The sequence below is a fragment of the Lutra lutra genome, chromosome 14 (assembly GCF_902655055.1).
Source record: "Lutra lutra chromosome 14, mLutLut1.2, whole genome shotgun sequence".
Taxonomy (NCBI): Eukaryota; Metazoa; Chordata; class Mammalia; order Carnivora; family Mustelidae; genus Lutra; species Lutra lutra.
Genome location: NC_062291.1, coordinates 30394794 through 30415710, shown reverse-complemented (window position 1 = coordinate 30415710; position 20917 = coordinate 30394794). Strand labels below are relative to the sequence as shown.

Below are 20917 nucleotides of genomic sequence, written 5' to 3'. Positions count from 1 at the left end.
TCTTTAACTGGGTTCTTTTCCAATAAAGCGTGGCTTTGAGTTCTTTCTTTGTCCCTGGCAAGCAATTTCTATTTGGGATACATGATGAATCACTGTGCAATCATTGCCATTTTTGGTTGCCATAGTGATGGGTGTTTTCACGTATGGGCTACCTCAAGGCTTCTTGTTCAGAGAAACACTGAACTGTAAATATTGTTTAAAATGAAAGGCACACAGACATCAATATCTTCCCCTGTCAGGCCTGCACTTGATAGATGAGTCAACCTGTGGTAGAAATTGTTTTCAAATCTGTTTAAGCATCCATTTACTCAATTTGGGTTGATACGACTTTCTGAAAATTTAAGTGGGTCTTTATACACTTGGAGAAGGATTAAGGGTACTGATAAAAGTATTTTAAAATATTAAATGGGGGGCACCTGGGTGGCTCAGTGGGTTAAGCTGCTGCCTTCAGCTCAGGTCATGATCTCAGGGTCTTGGGGTCGAGTCCCGCATTGGGCTCTCTCCTCAGCAGGGAGCCTGCTTCCTTCTCTCTCTCTCTCTGCCTGCCTCTCCGTCTACTTGTGATCTCTCTCTGTCAAATAAATAAATAAAATCTTTAAAAAAAATATTAAATGGGGCACTTGGTTGGTTAAGCGTCCAACTCTTGGTTTTAGCTCAGGTCGTGATTTTAGGATTAAGAGATTAAGCCCCACATTGGGCTCTGCTCAGTGGGGAGTCTGCTTGAAATTGCCTCCCTCTCCCTTTCCCTCTGCCCCACCCCTACTCCCATGCATGCATATACTGTCTCTTTAATAAATAAATAAATCTTAAAAAAATAAATAAAATATTGGGGCACCTGGGTGGCTCAGTCTTTGAGCATCTGCCTTCGGCTCAGGTCATGTCCCAGGGTCCTGGGATCGAGCCCCAGATCGGGCTCCCTGTTCAGTAGGAAGCCTGCTTCTCCCTCCCCCACTCCCCCTGCTTGTGTTCCCTCTCTCGCTGTGTCTCTCTGTCAAATAAATAAATAAACTCTTTTAATAAATAAATAAATAAATAAAATACTAAAAATATTTATATATTTTTTTAAAGAATTCACCCAGATGCCGAATTTTAGTATGGCAGAAATCCAGAATACATTAGGTAGATTTTGAAATCTATTTCATCAAGGTGAACGCTTATAGAGCAACTGCCGTAGGAGAAATTAAACTTGTATATATACCTTTTTGGTTCATTAAGTGTAGTCTCAACCATTTCCACTGAAATTACTAATCTGTTAGCATGATGGAACAGTAGATATGGAGAACAATCTTGTCTGTCTGGATTGCTCCTCGATCCTACTGATGAGCTAGTTGACCTTGGGCAATCTCTTGAGCGTCAGCATTCTCACAGGAAACCTGGGTAGACTAGTAGTATACTGCTTCATGCATCTCATGTGAAGACTAAATGAGGTAGCTTGTATGCAGGAATAGCTCAATGAATGTTGGCAATTATGATTCAGTGGACTTTCTTTTCTTGTTTTTATGCAGCATTCCAAGATAATTTTTTTTTTTAATTTTAGAAAGAAAGTGTGCGTGCATTTGTGCATGAGAGTGGGTTAGGAGGTGAGGCAGAGAGAGAATCTTAAGCAGGTTCCACACCTAGTGTGCTGCAGAAATTGTGTCACAGAGCACAAGAGCTCCTGGCTGGTTCTCATGCCAGTCCTGTGTATCTGCATGACAGTAACTATTTCAGACCAATGCTTTGTATATTTCTCTCTGACCCTGAAGAAAGGGATTTCAGACTAAATTAAAGTTCTGTGAAATGTCATTTTTGTTATTGATTTGGAGGCTGCAAAAACATTTGGATATTTGAAGGAGAGCTCCTTGTCCTTGCTAACATATCTTTCCAAGTCTCCATGCTTTCTCACTTTAAAAACCCTTTATTGCTTTTTCCCCTTTGAATAAAAATAACATACAGTAATAAATAATGTTGAAAGTGAAAGTCTGCTCTTATCGCTTCCTGCCAGGGAACCACTATTAACAAGTGGTATATTTTCCTCCAGATTTTTTTCGAAGTACGGTCGGACATCATATTTTTATTATTATTTTTCAAGTAAGTGTAAATGGCCTACATTAAAAAGGTGACTATAATAATACAAATTCAATTGTGAAATATGAATTTAAAAGAACCTCTGTATTTTCAGAGTAGATCTAGGAGTTAAAATGGAATGTCTCTCAAAGGTCCTGGCATCATTTGCTCTTATAAGCTTGTAAAAATGAGATCTCTCTTCCCAGAACGGGTAAATGTTTATCTTGTTGTGACTCATTTGATTAGCTGGTATATTAAAGGACAAATATAAACCCAAACTCATTTTTAATAAATGTGGTGGAGAGGATGGAACAAGGAAAGGCCAGCTATCAGGAAAGATAAAGTATCTTTAGCTTTCTGCTTATCATTTGTCGAGGGACTGAGAGCAGAATAATCCCAAGCAGGCTTCTTTCATTTTGCAGACTCTGGAAACAGGCTAACAGTAATGTGCAAAGAGCAGGTGACTCATAGATAAATATGTAAATCTTTATAAACACTGCTGTAGTAGTAACTGGAATGTGCATCTGTGGTGATAATTTAATGAGCTTTTTATTCCCTTTGGGAAAAATGACATCTTATTTGTACAGTGGGATATTTACGTTGTCATCAGCAGTAGGAAGGATTACTCACTACAGAGAGCTGCTATGGCAAGATGCTTTTTATTAGCTTGTTTATTCTCCAATAGTAATTTCCAATAGCCCTAACTTTAGGGTCTTCCCTTTAACCCACTAATTGCTATACCTCCAGCGGCGATATTAGTTAATGGCTTATTAGGTATTGTGCTGTCCAGCTTTGGGACAGGTCTTGGAGGGACCCTGCTGTGGCAGGGAGCATCTCTGATTGTTGGGGGAACACTTAAAGTGGTGATGTTTGGAGGAGGGGGGCTCAGGAATAGCAATTCTTTACCACCGGGGTACAGAATCATTTCAGTATTTTCAATACTGTCAGTATTATTTTTTTAAGATTTTATTTATTTATTTGACAGACAGAGATCACAAGTAGGCAGAGAGGCAGGCAGAGAGAGAGGAGGAAGCAGGCTACCCGCCAAGCAGAGAGCCTGATGTGGGACTCGATCCCAGGACCATGAGACCGTGACCTGAGCCAAAGGCAGAGGCTTAACCCACTGAGCCACCCAGGCACCCCAATACTGTCAGTATTGATTATACATTTGCCTCAATGCCTGTTTGAGAGACTCTTGATTACTTCCCATGTTTTTTTTTAAAATATTTTATTTATGTATTTATTTTTAGAGAGAGAGAGAGTGCGCATGTGAGCGGGGGGAGGGACGAAGGGAGAGGGAGAGAGAGAATCTCAAGCAGATTTGCACTGAGCATGCAGCCTGGTGCAGGGCTAGACCCCACGACCATGTGATCATGACCTGAGTGGAAATCAAGAGTCAAAAGTTTAACCGACTGAGTCACCTAGCCAACCCCTGACCATGAGGTATTTTTAAACACTATCAGGGCAATTTAAATTAGTTTCCTCACTGACAGTATTAAAATATTCCTAATTCACAAAATGTTTTAATGATATGTGTCATTTCTTTGGTGGTTGGAACTCAGGGAATAGCACTATATATTATCTTTCTCACACTCAAAATAGGAAGCATTCACTCATTGGTTCATTGAACAGACACCTCTTGAGCACCTGCTATGCTGTTTCAGTGCAAAGGATATAGCAGAGACCGAAAAAAGAGATAAAGTCTCTGTTTCCACAGAGTTTGTATTGTGGTAGAGGAGACAGATCATAAACAAAAAACTACATAATGGCTGGGGGCAAGTACTATAAAGAAACATAAAGTAGGGCAAGGGAGATAAAGGCGTGGTGCTGGTGGGCAGTCATTTTATACAGCATAGTCAGGGAAGACCCCCTCTACAAGACAGGATCTGAGATGACGTATGAGTGCCTGGTGTAAAAGTATTCTTTGTAGAAAGGATAGTAAGTGCCAAGGTCCTGGGGCTGGTGTGTGCTTGGTATACTCAAGATGCATCAGGGAAGCTCCTATGGCTGTAGCAAGGGGAGATGGGGAGAAAAGAAGAAAATGAGATCAGAGAAGGAAGAGATGGTAAAAGGCAGGCAGAACATATCAGACCTACTAGCCATGCCACTGGTGGTAAGAAATTGCAATTTTACTGTAAGACAACTGGGAAGTCATTAAAAGTCATTTTGAGCAGAGGAGTGATACTATGTCACTTATTTTTTAAAAGATCTCTCTAACTGTTTTGTAGAAAACAGACTGAGATAAAGGCAGGGAGACCAGCTGAGAAGCTAGTATAATACTCCAACCAAGAGAAGACAGTGGCTTGAACCAGAGTGGGGGTAGTGGAAGTGGCAACAAGGAGTCAGATCTTAGATATATTTTAAAAGTAGAGCCAGTAGGGTTTGCTAAGGGGTTAGAAGTGAGACGTAAGAGAAAAAGTCAAGGATGATCCAAGTATAGAGAAAACTAATGAAATATTTTTTGACTCCCCAAGTGGAGAAGTCTTGCTTCTATATTTCTATCACATTAAATTTGAAATGATTTGCTTATATGTCTGCTTCCTTACTAGACTCTGAGCTTCTCAAGGGCACAATTAGGATCTTATTGGTGAATGATGACATTTTATTATCTCTGGAGGTGGAGGAGAAGCTGTGGATTGGAGGGTAACATCCATTGCAAGAAAATGGAAGAAGCAGAAAGGCAGTCAGTGGAGAGCGGCAGCTGGGAGGCCTGGCAGGCTTGGGTTTGATTTGTGGCTCCATCGCTTGAAGTTTTGGGACTTTGGATAAGTTACATTGACTCCTTTAGGCTTAGGTTCTGTAAAATGGGAATAATAATAATGATAATGATAGTAAGATCCACATCATAAGGTTGTTGTGAAGAAGAAAGAAACCCTGTACTCATTGGCAATCATTTCCCATTTCCCCCTGCCCAGCCCCTGGTAACCATGAATCTACTTACTCTCGCTACAGATTTTTCTACTTTTTAAAAAGGATTTTATTTATTTATTTATTTTAAAAAGATAAAAAAAAATTATTCATTGGAGAGAGAGAGGTGGAGATATAGTGAGAGCGGACAGGAGCAGGGAGGAGAGGGAGAAGAGGACTACCCACTGAAGAGGGAGCCTGATGAGGGACTTGATGCCAGGACCCCGGGATCATGACCTGAGCTGAAGGCAGTCGCTTAACCAACAGAGCCACCCAGGTGCCCAGATTTTATTTATTTATTTGAGAGAGAGAAAGAGAGCATGAGCTGGGCGTTGAGGGGTAGAGGGAGAGGGAGAAACAGACTCCCCACTTATGAGGAAGCCTGATGTGGGCTCGATCCCAGGACCCTGAGATCATGACCTGAGCCGAAGGCAGATGGCTAATCGACTGAGCCACCCAGGCACCCCTCATCCACTTTTTAAAAAGATTTTATTTATTTATTTGACACAGAGAGACACAGTGAGAGAGGGAACACAAGCCAGGGGAGTGGGAGAAGGAGAAGCCAGCTTTCCGCTGAGCAGGGAGCCCAGTGTGGGGCTCGATCCCAGGACCCTGGAATCATGACCTAAGCCAAAGGCAGACACTTAATGCCTGAGGCACCGAGGCGCCCCTAAAAGAAAGAAAAACCAATTGACTGCAAATTTTGAGGGTTTATTTTTGGACTCATAATATCCCATTTATTTATGTTGACTCTAATGCTATTACCACACAGTTTCATTACTGTAGCTTTGTAGAAAGTTTTAAATTGAAAAGTGTGGGTTCTTCCAACTTTGTTTTTGTTTTTCAAGATTGTTTTGGCTATTCTTTTTTTTTTTTTTTAAAGATTTTATTTATTTATTTGACAGAGAGAAATCACAAGTAAGCATAGAGGCAGACAGAGAGAGAGGAGGAAGCAGGCTCCCTGCTGAGCAGAAAGCCCTATGTGGGGCTCGAACCCAGGACCTGGGATCATGACCTGAGCCGAAGGCAGCGGCTTAACCCACTGAGCCACCCAGGCGCCCCTGTTTTGGCTATTCTGAGTCCCTTATATGTACATATGGATTTTTAGGATCAACTTGTCAATTTCTGCTGAAAAAAGGCACCTGGGATTTTGATAGAGATCGCATTAAATCTAAAGAGCGGTTTGGAGAATATTTGCCATTGTTATGCCCGAGTTTTCGCGTCCCAGAGACCACCAAGGAGCCAAGCACCGATGCAATCACACGAGGGTTTATTTGACGAGCTTAAGCTTGGGCCCAAGTATACCCGACACAGCGTAGTAGGGACTTGGACCCCGAGCCAGGTTACAGTCAGAGTTTTTAAAGGCAGAGTAGGAGTGAGCTCGGCAGTGGGTGAGGACAAAGGGGGTTACGGATGATGTAAGTCTCTAAGGAATTTTGGAAGCGAGGTCTCCAGGACCTTGAGTGGCTAGCTGTTGTCTGAGGAAAAGGTTATTCATTACCAATAATAAAAATCTTCTTGTGAGACCCTTTAGATGTATGTCAGTGGGTCATATACTTGGGAATGATTCTCAACACTATCTTGGAGGTTTAGAGATAAAGTTTCCTAAAGGAATTGTTAAAGTAGACTTACAGGATTCTGGTCGGACCTGTCGGGGTAGGGAGTTGGTCACGCTAGGATTTTCCTTAGCAAAATCTCAAGGTGAGGGCAGTTAAGTCCCCAGGGGAGAGCCACTCTTTCAAGGGCTTGTCAATAGGTGAGGAATTTTAATGATTTTCTTCTCCCTCTGTTTCCCACATCAGCTAAACTTGAGGTGGGATGGCCTTAATTTTCTCGGCCTCCACAGCCAACTTAGCAATGTTGGGTCTTCTGATCCATGAACATGGATATTTATTTATTTAGATATTTAATTTCTTCCAACAGTGTTTTATAGTTTTCAGTATATAAATCTTGCATTTCTTTTGTTCAACATTTTTTTCTAAGTATTTTATTCTTTTTGATGCTATTAAAAATGGGATTCCTTCCCGGATTTCATTTTCAGATTGCTCATTGCTACCGTATGAAAACACAATTGATTTTTCTGTATTGTTCTATAGAAAGTTTGAACTTCATTGAAGAGCAGAAGGACATTGGAAGTGTTTACAAAAGGGACACGGATGGTTTCTATTGTATGCCATCTGGTCAAATAGATCAGTGACAAAGTTACCATTTATCAACCGCCCATCATGTTACTTCCTGTGCTTAAACCCTCCCAATAGCTTCTTACTGTTCTTACAACAAAAAACAGACCAGAATCCTTAGGCCTCTAAGTTCCTGGATGACTGGGTCCCCATTCCTCATTTCCTCGTCATCCTTTCCCAGCCCTGTGTCCTCCAGCCACATGGGCCTTTTTTTTTTTTTTTTTTTTTAAGAAATATTCTTTTTTTTTTAAGATTTATTTACTTGACAGACAGAGATCACAAGTAGGCAGAGAAGCAGGCAGAGAGAGAGGAAGGGAAGCAAGCTCCCTGCTGAGCAGAGAGCCCGATGCAGGACTCAATCCCAGGATCCTGGGATCATGACCTGAGCCAAAGGCAGAGGCTTTAACCCACTGAGCCACCCAGGCGCCCCCACATGGGCCTTTTCTATTTTCTCTAAATCACTGTGCTCCTTCCTGCCTTAGGGTCTTCCTTTCCACTATTCCTCTAGCCCAATCACTACCCTTCCTCACAACTACCAGTAGCAAAGGTAGTCGTCTTCCGAGTAGACAAAACTGTAATTTTTTTTGATGTTTCTAAATGTCAATCCCACTAAATAGTTCGTGTCTATGGTTCACACCCGTGTAATCAAAACCCGGAACAGCACTGGAGCTCAGTAAAGAGAGTGGATAAACTGTGAGCCAGGCGCTGTACATACATGACCTCACTTGTCCTTGTGATTCACTTTACACATGAGGAAATTAAAGCTTGAAGAGGTGAACTGGCCCAAGGTCACATAGCCGGTAAATAACAGACCTCTTCCAGTGAGATCCCTTTGCTTGGGAATTTAAAATAACTCCTTCAAGAGAGAAGTGCTCATCTTTTGATCTGTTTTCCAGTGGAGACTTTTCAGAAACTGCAGAAGGCAAAGGATGTTCTGACGAATACGGAGAGTCGTGCCCGTTATGACCACTGGCGCAGGAGCCAGATGTCGATGCCATTCCAGCAGTGGGAAGCTTTGAGTGACTCGGTGAAAACGGTAGGTTTCTCTTTGAGCCTGAAGCTCGGGCTGCCCATGGATTAGACTCACGTAGTAGCTTAAAAAGTCGATAGGCAGGGGCGCCTGGGTGGCTCAGTGGGTTAAAGCCTCTGCTTTCGGCTGGGGTCATGATCCCAGGGTCATGGGATCGAGCCCCGCATCGGGCTCTCTGCTCGGCGGGGAGCCTGCTTCCCCCTCTCTCTCTGCCTGACTCTCTGCCTACTTGTGATCTCTGTCTGTCAAATAAATAAATCTTTAAAAAAAAAAAACAGTCGATAGGCAGTAGGAGGGAGAAGACCAAGAAGCTGATAGAATATGGATATGACTCAGTGTCCACAAACCCTATGGAGGGGAATTCAATGGATCAGTGCCAGAAGAGCTGATGACTGTGATTGTCACTCTGCTTGGCTGTTTGATTCCATATCTATACTCCTCACTGGCATTTATTGTTTTGTATATTCTTTTTTTTTTTTTAAGATTTTATTTATTTGACAGAGAGAGAGAGAGAGACCACAAGTAGGCAGAGAGGCAGGCAGAGAGAGAGGGGGAAGCAGACTCCCCACCAAGCAGAGAGCCCGATGTAGGGCTCGATCCCAGGACCCCGAGATCATGACCTGGGCCGAAGGCAGAGGCTTAACCCACTGAGCTACCCAGGTGCCCTGTTTTATACATTCTGACAACTGTGCTTCTCAATTGGCTCATATAATACTGCTGAATTTTGAACCAGTGCAAATTCTTCTCTTCCATCCTTTTAGTTCTTTTCATAAGGCTTATAAGTTCTATAAAAAAACAGAGCCTGATTAATTAAAGAAAGCTGTAAATTATTTTAAATTTATTCTTGTTACAAATTCTGGTGAAAGAGTCATTGTATTGATGCAGAGAGACTTTAAATCATTGCGTTCTCTTTCTTCATGCTATTAAAAAAACTAAATATAAAAGTAATCACCATAATTACTGTGTTAGACACTTACTTTGTTCTTACATTTGCCTTTATATATATATTTCAATATATATAAATTATATTTATTTATATATATATTTAGGAGGGGAGGGGCAGAGGGAGAGAGAGAGAATCTTAAGCAGGCTACATGCCCAGCGTGGAGCCGAAGTGGGGCTTGATCTCACAACCATGAGATCATGACCTGAGCTGAAATCAACTCACACACTGACTGAGCCACCCAGGCGCCCCAACAGAGAAACTATGACTTGGGCTTACTGCATGATCTCACAGTCCTGATGTTGAGCCTGGCCATGAACCCTGAGCCCCGAGTGGAACCCTGGGTGGAGCCCCCACATCAGACTCAGCACTCAGTGGGGAGTCTGGTTCTCCCTTTCTGCTCATCCTCCTGCTCATGCTCTCTCTCTCTCTCAAATAAACAAATAAAACCTTTAGAAAAAAGAGTTAATAGGCACACATTTTTGGTGAATTGATTGTTTGACAAATTGATCCCTTCTGGGAGGGCTCTTTGAGTTACTCTCACATGGATCTGTTTGTCCACTGATTGTTCCTGGGTTCCTGGGCTCGGTGAAGTGTCCTTGGGGTGAGTCCAGTTGGCTACAAACGACAGGGAAGCTTCCTACTATGCCCGTTTGGTTACCTTTTCCCCAGGAACAGTGTGTAATTCAGTACCTTCTGGGCCTGTTCAGAAAACAGTCTGTCCTAAATGAATGTTATCCAAGAGCTTGTCAAAGATCACCCAAGCAAGTAAAAAATTCACTCATGTTGATCCAGAATAAAAACAGCTAGTCAATTTTGAATAGTTATTTAGCTTATCCATGGCTCACGTAAATCAATTGTTTTTTTCTATTTGTCTATTTCTTCTTTTTTTTTTAAAGATTTTATTTATTTTTCTTTGTCAGAGAGAGAGAGAGAGCGAGAGAGAGCGAGCACACACAGGCAGACAGAGTGGCAGGCAGAGGCAGAGGGAGAAGCAGGCTCCCTGCCGAGCAAGGAGCAGGATGTGGGACTTGATCCTAGGATGCTGGGATCATGACCTGAGCCGAAGGCAGCCGCTTAGCCATCTGAGCTACCCAGGCGTCCCTCTGTTTGTCTATTTAATATTCACTGGCATGTAGGCACAATTTTTTATTATTAAACAAGGTCTAGAATTAAATGAAATTACTGACTTTATTTATTTTAAAGATTTTATTTATTTGAGAGAGAGAGAGAGAGAGTGCACGAGCCAGGGGGAGGGGCAGAGGAAGAGGAAGAAGCAGGCTTCCCTCGGAGCAGAGAGCCGGATTTGGGACTGGATAACAGGACCCTGGAATCAAAACCGGAGCTGAAGGCAGATGTTTAACTGACTAAGCCACCCTGGCGCCCGAAGGTCCAGAATTTTAAAAATGACTTCCTAGGGGAAAAAAACACATTAAAGAAAGCTGATAAGTTAATGGAGAAGGTAGAATAAACAACATACCAATTTCATAGACTGTAGGACAGTGGCCTTTGCACACAGGCTTGGTGTCTGTTTAGCATTGGTTCACCCACTGCACACAGTGAGTTTTTTGGTCTGGTGCAGTTCATTATTTTGCTGCACAGACTGTCCTTTTCCTAATGTCCCTCTTAGTCTCTATCAAAGGCTATCATTTGATATTTATTCTATTCTATTGAATAGAGTCTATTCTTCTATTGAACTTCTATTGAACTGAGTCATTCCACACTAGTTTCCTCGATGTTAAATGTTGTTCTGCCCAGTTAATATCTTAGGGGAGCTGAGAAATACGCTCTGTGAGCACAGAAATGAGGCCTAATTGTGTCCCAGCAAACCAGGCTGCCTAGCATCGCTCTTACATTAGTCCTTTGATTGAAGTGCAAAGTATGAGAGGTGCCTGAATTTGAGGTTAGATACCGTTTGGATTTTTCCCCTGTGTATTTCTTTAATTGGGATCAGCAGATACAGGGGCCTGATGTTAAAATATTTTATTCTTATAAAGTGGATGGATGAATAAAACTATTATCTCAGGATATCTTTGGCATTTATCAAAGCATTTACTGTAGGTAAGTCATTAATCCTCAACACCCATCTAAGAGAAATAGGAGTCACTTTTATTCTGAGAAAGAGTACTGAGGCCTGGAGTAAATTCACTGTACAGGACACTTAATAGACTTATGATGTTGAAGGACCACATTTTCAGCTCTCTGGGCCCTGAATTCTTGAATTTCTTATTTTCTATTTTTCACTGACCTTCCCGATATCCCTTCCCTGACAGATAAAACCACTGGACAGCCTCTTCCACTCTGTGCACCTGCAGAAAAAGGAAGAAACCTAACTAAACAACAACAGATCCAAACCAACCAAACCAAAAGCAGATTTTTTGCACCAGCTAAGGCCGCTGTCCCTTTTAAAAATTAACATTGAAAAAAAATATTTTATTTGTTTATTTGAGAGAAAGAGCATGAGCTGGGGAGGAGGGACAGAAGAAGAGGGATAAGCAGGCTCCCCACTGAGCAGAGCCGACTCAAGCGACTCAAGGCTCTATCCCAGGACCCCGAGATCATGATCTGAGCTGAAGCCAGATACTTAATGGACTGAGCCACCCAGGTGCCCCTAAAATTAACATTTTAAGAAAATATTTCTTTTTTTTTTGAAATTTATTTATTTATTTTACTTTATTTATTTATTTATTTTTAAACGATTTTATTTATTTATTTGACAGAGAAAGAGAGATCACAAGTAGGCAGAGAGGTAGGCAGAGGGAGAGGAGGAAGCAGGCTCCCTGCTGAGTAGAGAGCCCCATGCAGGGCTCTATCCTAGGACCCTGAGATCATGACCTGAGTGGAAGGCAGAGGCTTAACCCACTGAGCCACCCAGGCGTCCCTATTTATTTTAGAGAGAGAGATGGGGTAGGGTCAGAGAGAGAGAGAATCCTAAGCAGGTTTCCACCAAGTGCAGAGCCCTATGCAGGATGCAATCTCACGACCCTGAGATCTGAGATCAGGACTTGAGCTGAAACCAGGACTCAGACACCCCACCTACTGAGCCACCCAGGTGCCCCTTAAAGATTTTATTTTTAGGTAATCTCCTCACTAGAGAGGGGCTCAAACTTACAACCCCTAGGTCAAGAGTTGCATGCTCTACTGTCTGAGCCAGCCAAGTGTCCCATTTTTTTCCGTTCCTCCCTTATTTCCTTCCTTCTTTCCCTCCTTCCTTCCACCTTCCTCTCTTTCTCCCTCTCTCTCTCTCTTTCTCTTTAAGTAAGCTCTAGGCCAACCTGGGGCTCAAATCCACCACCCTGAGATAGTCACCTGTTCCACTGACTGAACCAGTCAGCCACCCCAAAATTTATATTTTTATTTTGAAATAAAACCTACAGAAAAATTCTTAATAGTAGGTCAGGTTTTACCACACATTGAACTTTAAATACAGAATACTATATAATACTGATTTTATGTTTTGTGTCTACTTTTAATTAATGTAGTCAATGCACTGGGCTGTCAGAGGTAAAAAAGATCTGATGCTGGAAGAATCTGACCAGCCTCATACCGACAAGATTGAAAATGAGGAATGGAACAAGCAAAGAGAAATAAAGAAAGAGGAACTGGGTTCAACCACAGAGAAAATGGAGCAAAAAGAATCCAAGTCCTTGGAGAAGTCATTCCCGCCACAAAATCCCGATTCTCCAAGTAAGTCAAGTCATGTAGCTTTGCAGAACAAAGAAGATCTGAAATTAAAGGGCTTGGTTTGGGACACCTGGCTGGCTTAGTGGGTTAAAGCCTCTGCCTTTGGCTCAGGTCCTGATCTCGGGGTCATGGGATCGAGCTCCACATCGGGCTTCCTGCTCATCAGGGCTCCCTGCTTCTCCCTCTCTCTCTGCATGCCTGTCTGCCTACTTGTGATCTCTGTCTGTCAAATAAGTAAATAAAATCTTTAAAGGGCTTGGTTTATACTGCGTTTATTCTCAACCTCTTCCAACTAAACAGTAGTGCCAAATTTAAGGATTACTTTATCACCTTAAAAGATACTTACTTAGCACTGACACAGACACTGGAAGACACATTCCCCAATACATTCTTTGCAAGGGAAATTTGGGGCATTTCTGGGAGTGTCTTCTGCTGGACTGAAATACACTGCCATTTATTGGGTGTTTACTGTGTATAGAAATGTTCTTTATGTGCATTACTTTACATGTATTATCTTGTCTTATGTTTAGTTCATAGACAATTTATTTACTCCTCACTACAAGCTTGTGAAGTTGGCACCATATTGCTCATTTTACAGATGAGAAACCTGAAGTCCAGGGAGGTTGAGTGATTTTCCCAAAGCTCTCCAGCTTGTGTGCAGCAGGGGAAGGGGCTGAACTAAGGCAACTTGGTTTCAGTCTGTGTGTAAGGCAAGGCATTGCACTACCTTGAGAAGGTACATCTGGAAGTAGCTCTGGAGACATTCTGGATGATAGCTCCACTGAAGCAAGGCATTATAGAGATTAAGTTCCCAAGCTACACTACCTTCCTAACTCTACCACTTGTGATCTGTATTACTTGGTAAAAGTTACTTAACTTCTCTAGATTTCAGTTTCTTCCTCTATAAAATCAAGATCGTGATGGTACCTTCTCATAGAATTATCATGAGGACTAAATGAGATCCATGAAAAATGCTTATCACAGTGATTCACCTACCCAGCCGGTCTTGGGTTAATGTCAGCTATTGTGATCATTTCTTTGTGTTTCCAGCCATCCCACTGTGTTGATCTCGTGTAGGTGTGTTTTGTACACCCACTGTCATTGTCCTTCAGAGTCTTGCTAGGCTCTCAGGGTTGTGATTCAGCATCTCTTTAGAATTTAGCTTTTAAACCAAGGGCTCCTGAAAGTCCTTGAATCCTTGAATATTTACTGAAGAAAAGAAGATAATTAGTTTGTGGTGAATTATAGTCTTTCTAGAAATAGTCACTTGAAATCTCCCTTTGGGGAGAACTTCTACATGCTCATTACCTGAAAGAATAAAGATTTTTAGGGTGCAATTCAGGTGTCTGTGCTGGTTACTCAAGATATCCTTTTGTGGAGTCCACACATCGATTGCATAAGCCTCAAATCTGGGCATGGTTATAATGTAACAAGCTGATCAAAGCAGAAGACCGAATTTCAGAAAAAAACAGTGTTTTAGGCAAATACACACGTAACAATGGAGACCTACGCACAGGCACACACAGGCAAACATACAAATGTTTCTTTACTCAGCCCAGAATGTTCAGATCTGTGCTTCCTGAACCCCTGGGGCCTCCCTGTGTCTCTCTGTTTCAGATTCAGACCTAGTCTGAATTCACTGGGGCCGGCGAGGGGGTGGGGAATGGGGTGGGGAGGGACATCTGATCACTTCAGAGCCTCAGGCATGAGGCTGGAAGCCCTTGCATCAGATTCTAGGAAATTTTCTCTTCCTTTAAAAAACTACTTCTTTGTGGGGCACCTGGGTGGCTCAGAGGGTTAAGCCTCTGCCTTCGGCTGAGGTCATGATCTAGGGAGCATGGTTCCCCCTCTCTCTCTGCCTGCTGCTCTGCCTTCTTGTGATCTCTCTCTCTCTCTGTCAAATAAATAAATAAAATCTTTGAAAAAATCACTTATTTAGATATTTTTTAAATACCCCAAATTAATAGGAGTTTTTTTATTAGAAAATTCAAAGAAGCACATACAGATAGTGACTTAGTGTCTTACCCCAGGTTCCCATCATTCTCTGCTTCTGTTTCCTGAAGTCAATGCAGATGCCCAAGTGTGTCTCCTTCCACATTGTCCTCTATGCTAATACAAGCCTGTAGAAATACATGTTCACTTGCGAGGGCTTTAAAAATAATGGTGTTATACTGCTACACAGTGCCTAGAGCACAAAGTCTGGAATCAGATCCCTGCTTTTCCACAGATGAGTTGTATGACCTTGTTCAAGCAAGTTAACCCCTCTGTATCTGTGTTTTCTTATTATATGGCCAGAACGTTAGTGTTTATGTCATACGGTTTTCTTGAATAATAAATAAATTATGTAAAATATTTAGAGGTACCTGGTAGGTGCTTTTTTTGGTGTTAGTTTTTATTATTATGGGGCTTCTCCTTAGACTCTTATATTTAGAATTAACTCATCCTTTTACTTTTATTTTTTTAAATTATGTCCTTTTAAACAGCAGATAAGGATTCCACATGATAGATATATTGTAATTTACTCAGAATAAATTGTGATGTCAGGGTTTTTTTTGTAATCCTATTTTATTATTATTAATTTTCAAATTCCAGTGCAATTAACATACAATGTTATGTTAGTCCCGGGTGTGTAATACAGTCTGATGTCAGTTTTGATGCCCTCCCGTGGTGAAGTATATTCTCTTACTGTGACAGAGGGATAAAAGGTGGGGGGAGCAGTGAGAGGAGGGTCACTGTTCTGAGAAGCTGTCGATAGAGAATAAGAATTAGGAAATTTTACTAAAGGCCACATTTACCATTTCTTAATGCTGTTTAAGAGATTATTGGCTGTAGGGGTGCCTGGGTGGCTCAGTCGGTTAAGCCTCTGCCTTCGGCTCAGGTCATGAGGCTCAGGTCATGATCTCAGGGTCTTGGGATTGAGCCCTGCATTGGGCTCTCTGCTCAGCAGGGAGCCTGCTTCTGCCTCTCTTTCTGCCTGCCTCTCTGCCTACTTGTGATCTCCCTGTCGGAGAAATAAATAAAATTAAAAAAAAAAAGAGATTATTGAGCGTAAAGTTGGAGTTTGATATACCAAAGTGCAGCTGTATGATTATTTGTACCTTTATTTTACTACAGCGTAAATTTCTGTAACATCCACACTTAAGAAATATTATTTATGTCTGCTTTACCGAGTCCAGAGTCGCTTCTCACCTACTTTTTCAGCATATTCATTAGTTTCTTCAAGCAGTGGTTCATATTTACTTTGGAGTTTGCCTTTTGATGCCTCTTCTGTGATGGCCATCTGTCAAATAGTCCCCATCCTGTTCTGACTCTTCACTGCAACCAGGAAAATATGGAGCACAGCCCCCGAAAACTGGTGTGTGAGACAATCTCACTTTTCCTTTCTTCCACTTAAATAGGCAATAAATATGGCTTCTGATCAATGCCATTCTAGAATAAAATAGTTTATGTAATGTTCTGGAATTAAAGATAAAAGATCATATGTAGCCGATGTGTGCTGCTCTGGACATCTCTGGACATCTGCCTTACCATTGCTCACTCTATGGTTTCTACCAGAGGGTGTTCTCTGGTAGTTGAGCCAGCGTGGCAATAAGTGCCAGGGAATAAACACCTTTGGATTAGCCATGGATACTGATGAATGTGAGTGGGAGGCTCCTTTACTTCCCAAACTGAGAGAACTCTGTGGGAGTTTTTATACTGTCTTCCAGGGTTCTCTAGTGCAATCAAGCCCTGGTTGCCCAGGGTAGCAATCTGCCTGATAACGTACCTTTTACAAACTTGGTTCCTTTCCCTATTTTCTTACCAGGACCTCCCTGAATCAGCTTTCAGATTAACCACATATTGACCCTGGCTCAATCAGGAGAGCATGCAACTCTTTGTTTTTTTTAAAGATTTTATTTATTTATTTGAGAAAGCGAGAGTGAGAGCTAGAGCATGTGAATGTGAGCAGGGGGGAAGGGCAGATAGAGAGAGAGAAGCAGACTCCCCACTGAGCAGGGAGCCTAACTCTATCTCAGGACCCTGGGATCATGACCTGAGCCAAAGGCAGACGCTTAACCAACTGAGCCACCCAGGTGCCCCAGCATGCAACTCTTAATCTTGGGGTCATGAGTTCAGACCACACGTAGGGTGTGGAGCCTACTCAAAAACAAACAACAAATTAACTACTTACATTGGAATTCTTGTTTGGGGGTCTATTTCTATTGGAACCCAAGCTAGAAAACACCTTTTTCAAACTATAAAATAACAAGTATATTTATAGTAGAAATGTGAGAAATGTGGTCAGGCAAAAGGTAGAAAACACAACTTGTAATCTTAGCACCTAGAAACATATCTATTATTGATCTTTTGGTGTATTTTTATATATGTTAGTATACCTAAAATTAAGAGGACCATACTGTACATGTGTGTTTGTGTTTGTGTGTGTGTGTGTGTGTGTATTTCAATCACAGGTCGTCAGAAATTTCCTTTTGCTTTTTCCGGAAAAGAAAATTCTTAAATTTGTTTTCTCTGATATTCTAAAGAGAGTACAAACAGATCGTTTTCTTAAACGACCACTGTCAACTGTTTTGTGTGTATTTTTCTGATTAGATATTTAGATAATATTTTAAGATATCAATGGAAGCATATTTTGTATGTTATTCTGTAAGCTTTTTTTTTTTTTAAGATTTTATTTGTCAGAGAGAGAGAGAGAGAGAGGGAGCAGCAGGCAGAGGGAGAAGCAGACTCTCCACTGAACAAGGACCCCTATGTGGGACTCCATCCCAGGGCCTGAGCTGAAGGCAGACACTTATTGATTGAGCCACCCAGGCATCCCTATAAATTGTTTTTTTTTAAATTGTTTTTAATTTATTTGACAGAGAGAGATCACAAGTAGGCAAAGAGGCAGGCAGAGAGAGAGGGAAGCAGGCTCCCTGTGAGCAAAGAGCCCGATGCGGGGCTGGATCCCAGGACCCTGAGACCATGACCTGAGCCGAAGGCAGAGGCTTAACCTACTGAGCCAACCAGGCACCCCTATAAACTGTTTTCTAACTATCTGTCAGTGATATGTTATGAGAATTTTTCTATGACCATAAATATTAAAAAATTGTTAATGACTATATCAAACACTTTTTTAAAGATTTTATTTATTTATTTGACAGACAGAGATCACAAGTAGGCAGAGAGGCAGGCAGAGAGAGAGAGGGAAGCAGGCTCCCCATTGAGCAGAGAGCCCGATGCAGGGCTCGATCCCAGGACCCTGGGATCATGACCCGAGCCAAAGGCAGAGGCTTTAACCCACTGAGTCACCCAGGTGCCCCAATATATCAAATACTTTTAACCAACTTTACATTGCTAAAGATTTAGATTGTTTCTTGATTTTTAAAAACATTTATAAATCATGATAAATATCCTTATGCTTAAATCCTTGAGAACACCTGTGATTATTTCCTTAGGATGAATTTCTAGAAGTAGAATTATTGGGTTAAAATTTACACATTTTATTTTATTTATTTTTTTTTAAAGATTTTATTTATTTATTTGACAGAGAGAAATCACAAGTAGGCAGAGAGGCAGGCAGAGAGAGAGGAGGAAGTAGGCTCCCTGCTGAGCAGAAAGCCCGATGCGGGGCTCGAACCCAGGACCTGGGATCATGACCTGAGCCGAAGGCAGCGGCTTAACCCACTGAGCAACCCAGGCGCCCCAAAATTTACACATTTTAACGAGTTTGATAAGTTTTGCCAAATTGCCTGTGGCAGATTTTTTGCCAATTTACCTTCCTTCTAGTAGAGAAGGAAAATGAACTTTTCTTTAATTTTTAACAAAGTTGTTTAGAATTAAAGAAATCTTACTATTGTGGAATAAATTATTTGTTTTTCCAGAGATCCTTTACCATTGACCTTTTACTTTGGCAGCTGTTTGAAAGTTGTTTCCAATTTCTTTGCAAATGAACTCCCAAATTCCCACCACTGGAGATATCTATAAATATCCTTTTATTGTTAATCATTTAAGCACAGAATGTTCTTTCATCCATGTAAACTAATTCTTGTTGATAAGAAGTCAAAAGTTGACTCTACAAATCAAGAAGAGAAAGATCAATATTCCAAAAGTAAAAGGGCGGGAAACTTTATAAATAGGCAGTTTGAGACAGAAAATACAGCAGCTTTTAAACATATAAAAATATTTCATCTCATTGTAATTAGTGAAATGATAACTTCTCTTAATGTATGCTTCTGTGAATCAGTGAGACATAGGATCAACCATCTGGTTAAAAAAAAAATGAGCAGATAATTCATAGAACCGAAAATACACAAATAGCCTTGGAACATATGAAGAGATGCTTTCACTCACTCATACCAAGAGAAAGGCAAATTAAAACTGCACCGTTTGGTACTCATCTGCCTGGCAAAGGTTACTAAGTTTGTTAACGTGGTGTTAATGATGGTGTAGGAAAATCAGCTGCTGCTGGGTCAAGCTTTATGGAGAACTGTCTGGCAGTGTCTGTTAATAACAAACTGCAAATGCACAATGACTTTGACCCAGCCATCCCACTTCCACAAATTTTATCCTACAGATCACCCATGTGCAAAATAACATGTGTGCCATGTTATTCACTGCAGAATAGCAAATAAATGCATTGTGTTTTTGTTTACCATACAATAGAATACTCATCCACTGTAAGAGAGAATGGGAAAGCTCTTCATATATAAAGAGCAACCATCAGGGATGCCTGGATGGCTCAGTGGGTTAAGCCGCTGCCTTCGGCTCAGGTCATGATCCCAGGGTCCTGGGATTGAGGAAGGAAGGGTTCCTTGCTCACCGGGGAGCCTGCTTCTCTCTCTGCCTCTGCCTGCCACTCCCCTTGCTTGTGCTCTCTTTCTCTCTGATAAATTAAAAAAAAAAAAAAAAAAGAGCAACCATCAAGGTATATTAGAAACAGAAAGTCAAAAGGAGACTAGTGGACCATCTGTTAGCATTTAGGATAAAAAAGGGGTGGGAAGGTGGTGTTGGAGAATGTATGCATGTATTTGCTTGTATATACCCGGACTATCTCTGGAAGGATAGGCAGGCAGCTGGTAACAAATTTGTCTACTGGAAACATCAGAGGAGAGGAAGGAGAAGACTTTTGGAGTAAATCTTTGTGCCTTTTGAATTTTAGCCATGTGAATATACTGCCTACTTGAAAAATAAATAAAAATTTTAAATAGACAAAAATCAAAATAGATAAATCAAAGAGAAAAAGAAATTTGAGATCTATGTCTCATTTTACTGTTATGTTTTGTGACCACACAGAAGTCCCCCCTTTTCTTTTGGAGTGGGGTCTCCCCATATATAATATATAAATAAATGAATATTTAATATCAAATATTCAGAAGGGCTTTATAGAAAAATTAGCAGGGTAAGGGGACAGGGAGGCACGGAGGTTGGGGCTGGGTACTATTTGCATCAAGTGGTCAGGTAAGGAAGCTGCTTAGAAATCCAGAATCGGGGTGCCTAGGTTGCTCAGTCATTAACTGTCTGCCTTCAGCTCAGGTCATGATCCCAGGGTCCTGGGATCCAGTCCTGCATCAGGCTCCCTGCTCAGTGGGAAGCCTGCTTTTCCCTCTCCCACTACCCCTGCTTGTGTTCCCTTTCTCACTGTGTCTCTCTCTGTCAAATAAATAAATAAAATCTAAAAAAAAAAAAAAAAAAAATCCAGAATCTCGGGCTCCACTCCAGACATCCAGAATCAGAATTTCCAGTATAACAAGATCTCTAAATAATGACTATGCATATGGAAGTTGGAGACACCCCGGTCTAGCTAATTCCTACTCATGGTCACTTTGAATGTGACTTCCTTCCAGAAGTCTTTTCTCACTTTACCTTTATTCTGCCAAGTCCACACTGAATGACTTTCTCTGGTCTCCCATTCTCCTATGTGTTTCCCTCCATATATATATATATATATATATATATATATTTTTTTTTTTTTTTTTCCCACATTAATAGTTTTCTGGATTCTTCTGTGACCCCCATCAGGAGACAGGCACTGCTGTCTCACGGTACTCAGCACAGAGGCTGGCAATATGTAATAGTTGCTCAAAAAATGTTTCTTTACAAATGAATAAATGAATGGGTGCACCAGGCCAAATCAAAGTGTGTGTGTGT

General features: G+C 41.3%; 1 protein-coding gene across 1 annotated transcript in view; it reads left to right on the top strand.

Moving 5' to 3' along the window:
* DNAJC12 (DnaJ heat shock protein family (Hsp40) member C12) overlaps positions 1-20917 on the top strand; it is a 36830-nt gene that overhangs the window by 15186 nt on the left and 727 nt on the right. Inside the window, exons 3-4 of the mRNA XM_047703500.1 lie at positions 8030-8169; positions 12589-12793. Of these exons, the coding sequence (XP_047559456.1) occupies positions 8030-8169; positions 12589-12793 (345 nt within the window). The remainder of the gene's footprint in view (positions 1-8029; positions 8170-12588; positions 12794-20917) is intronic.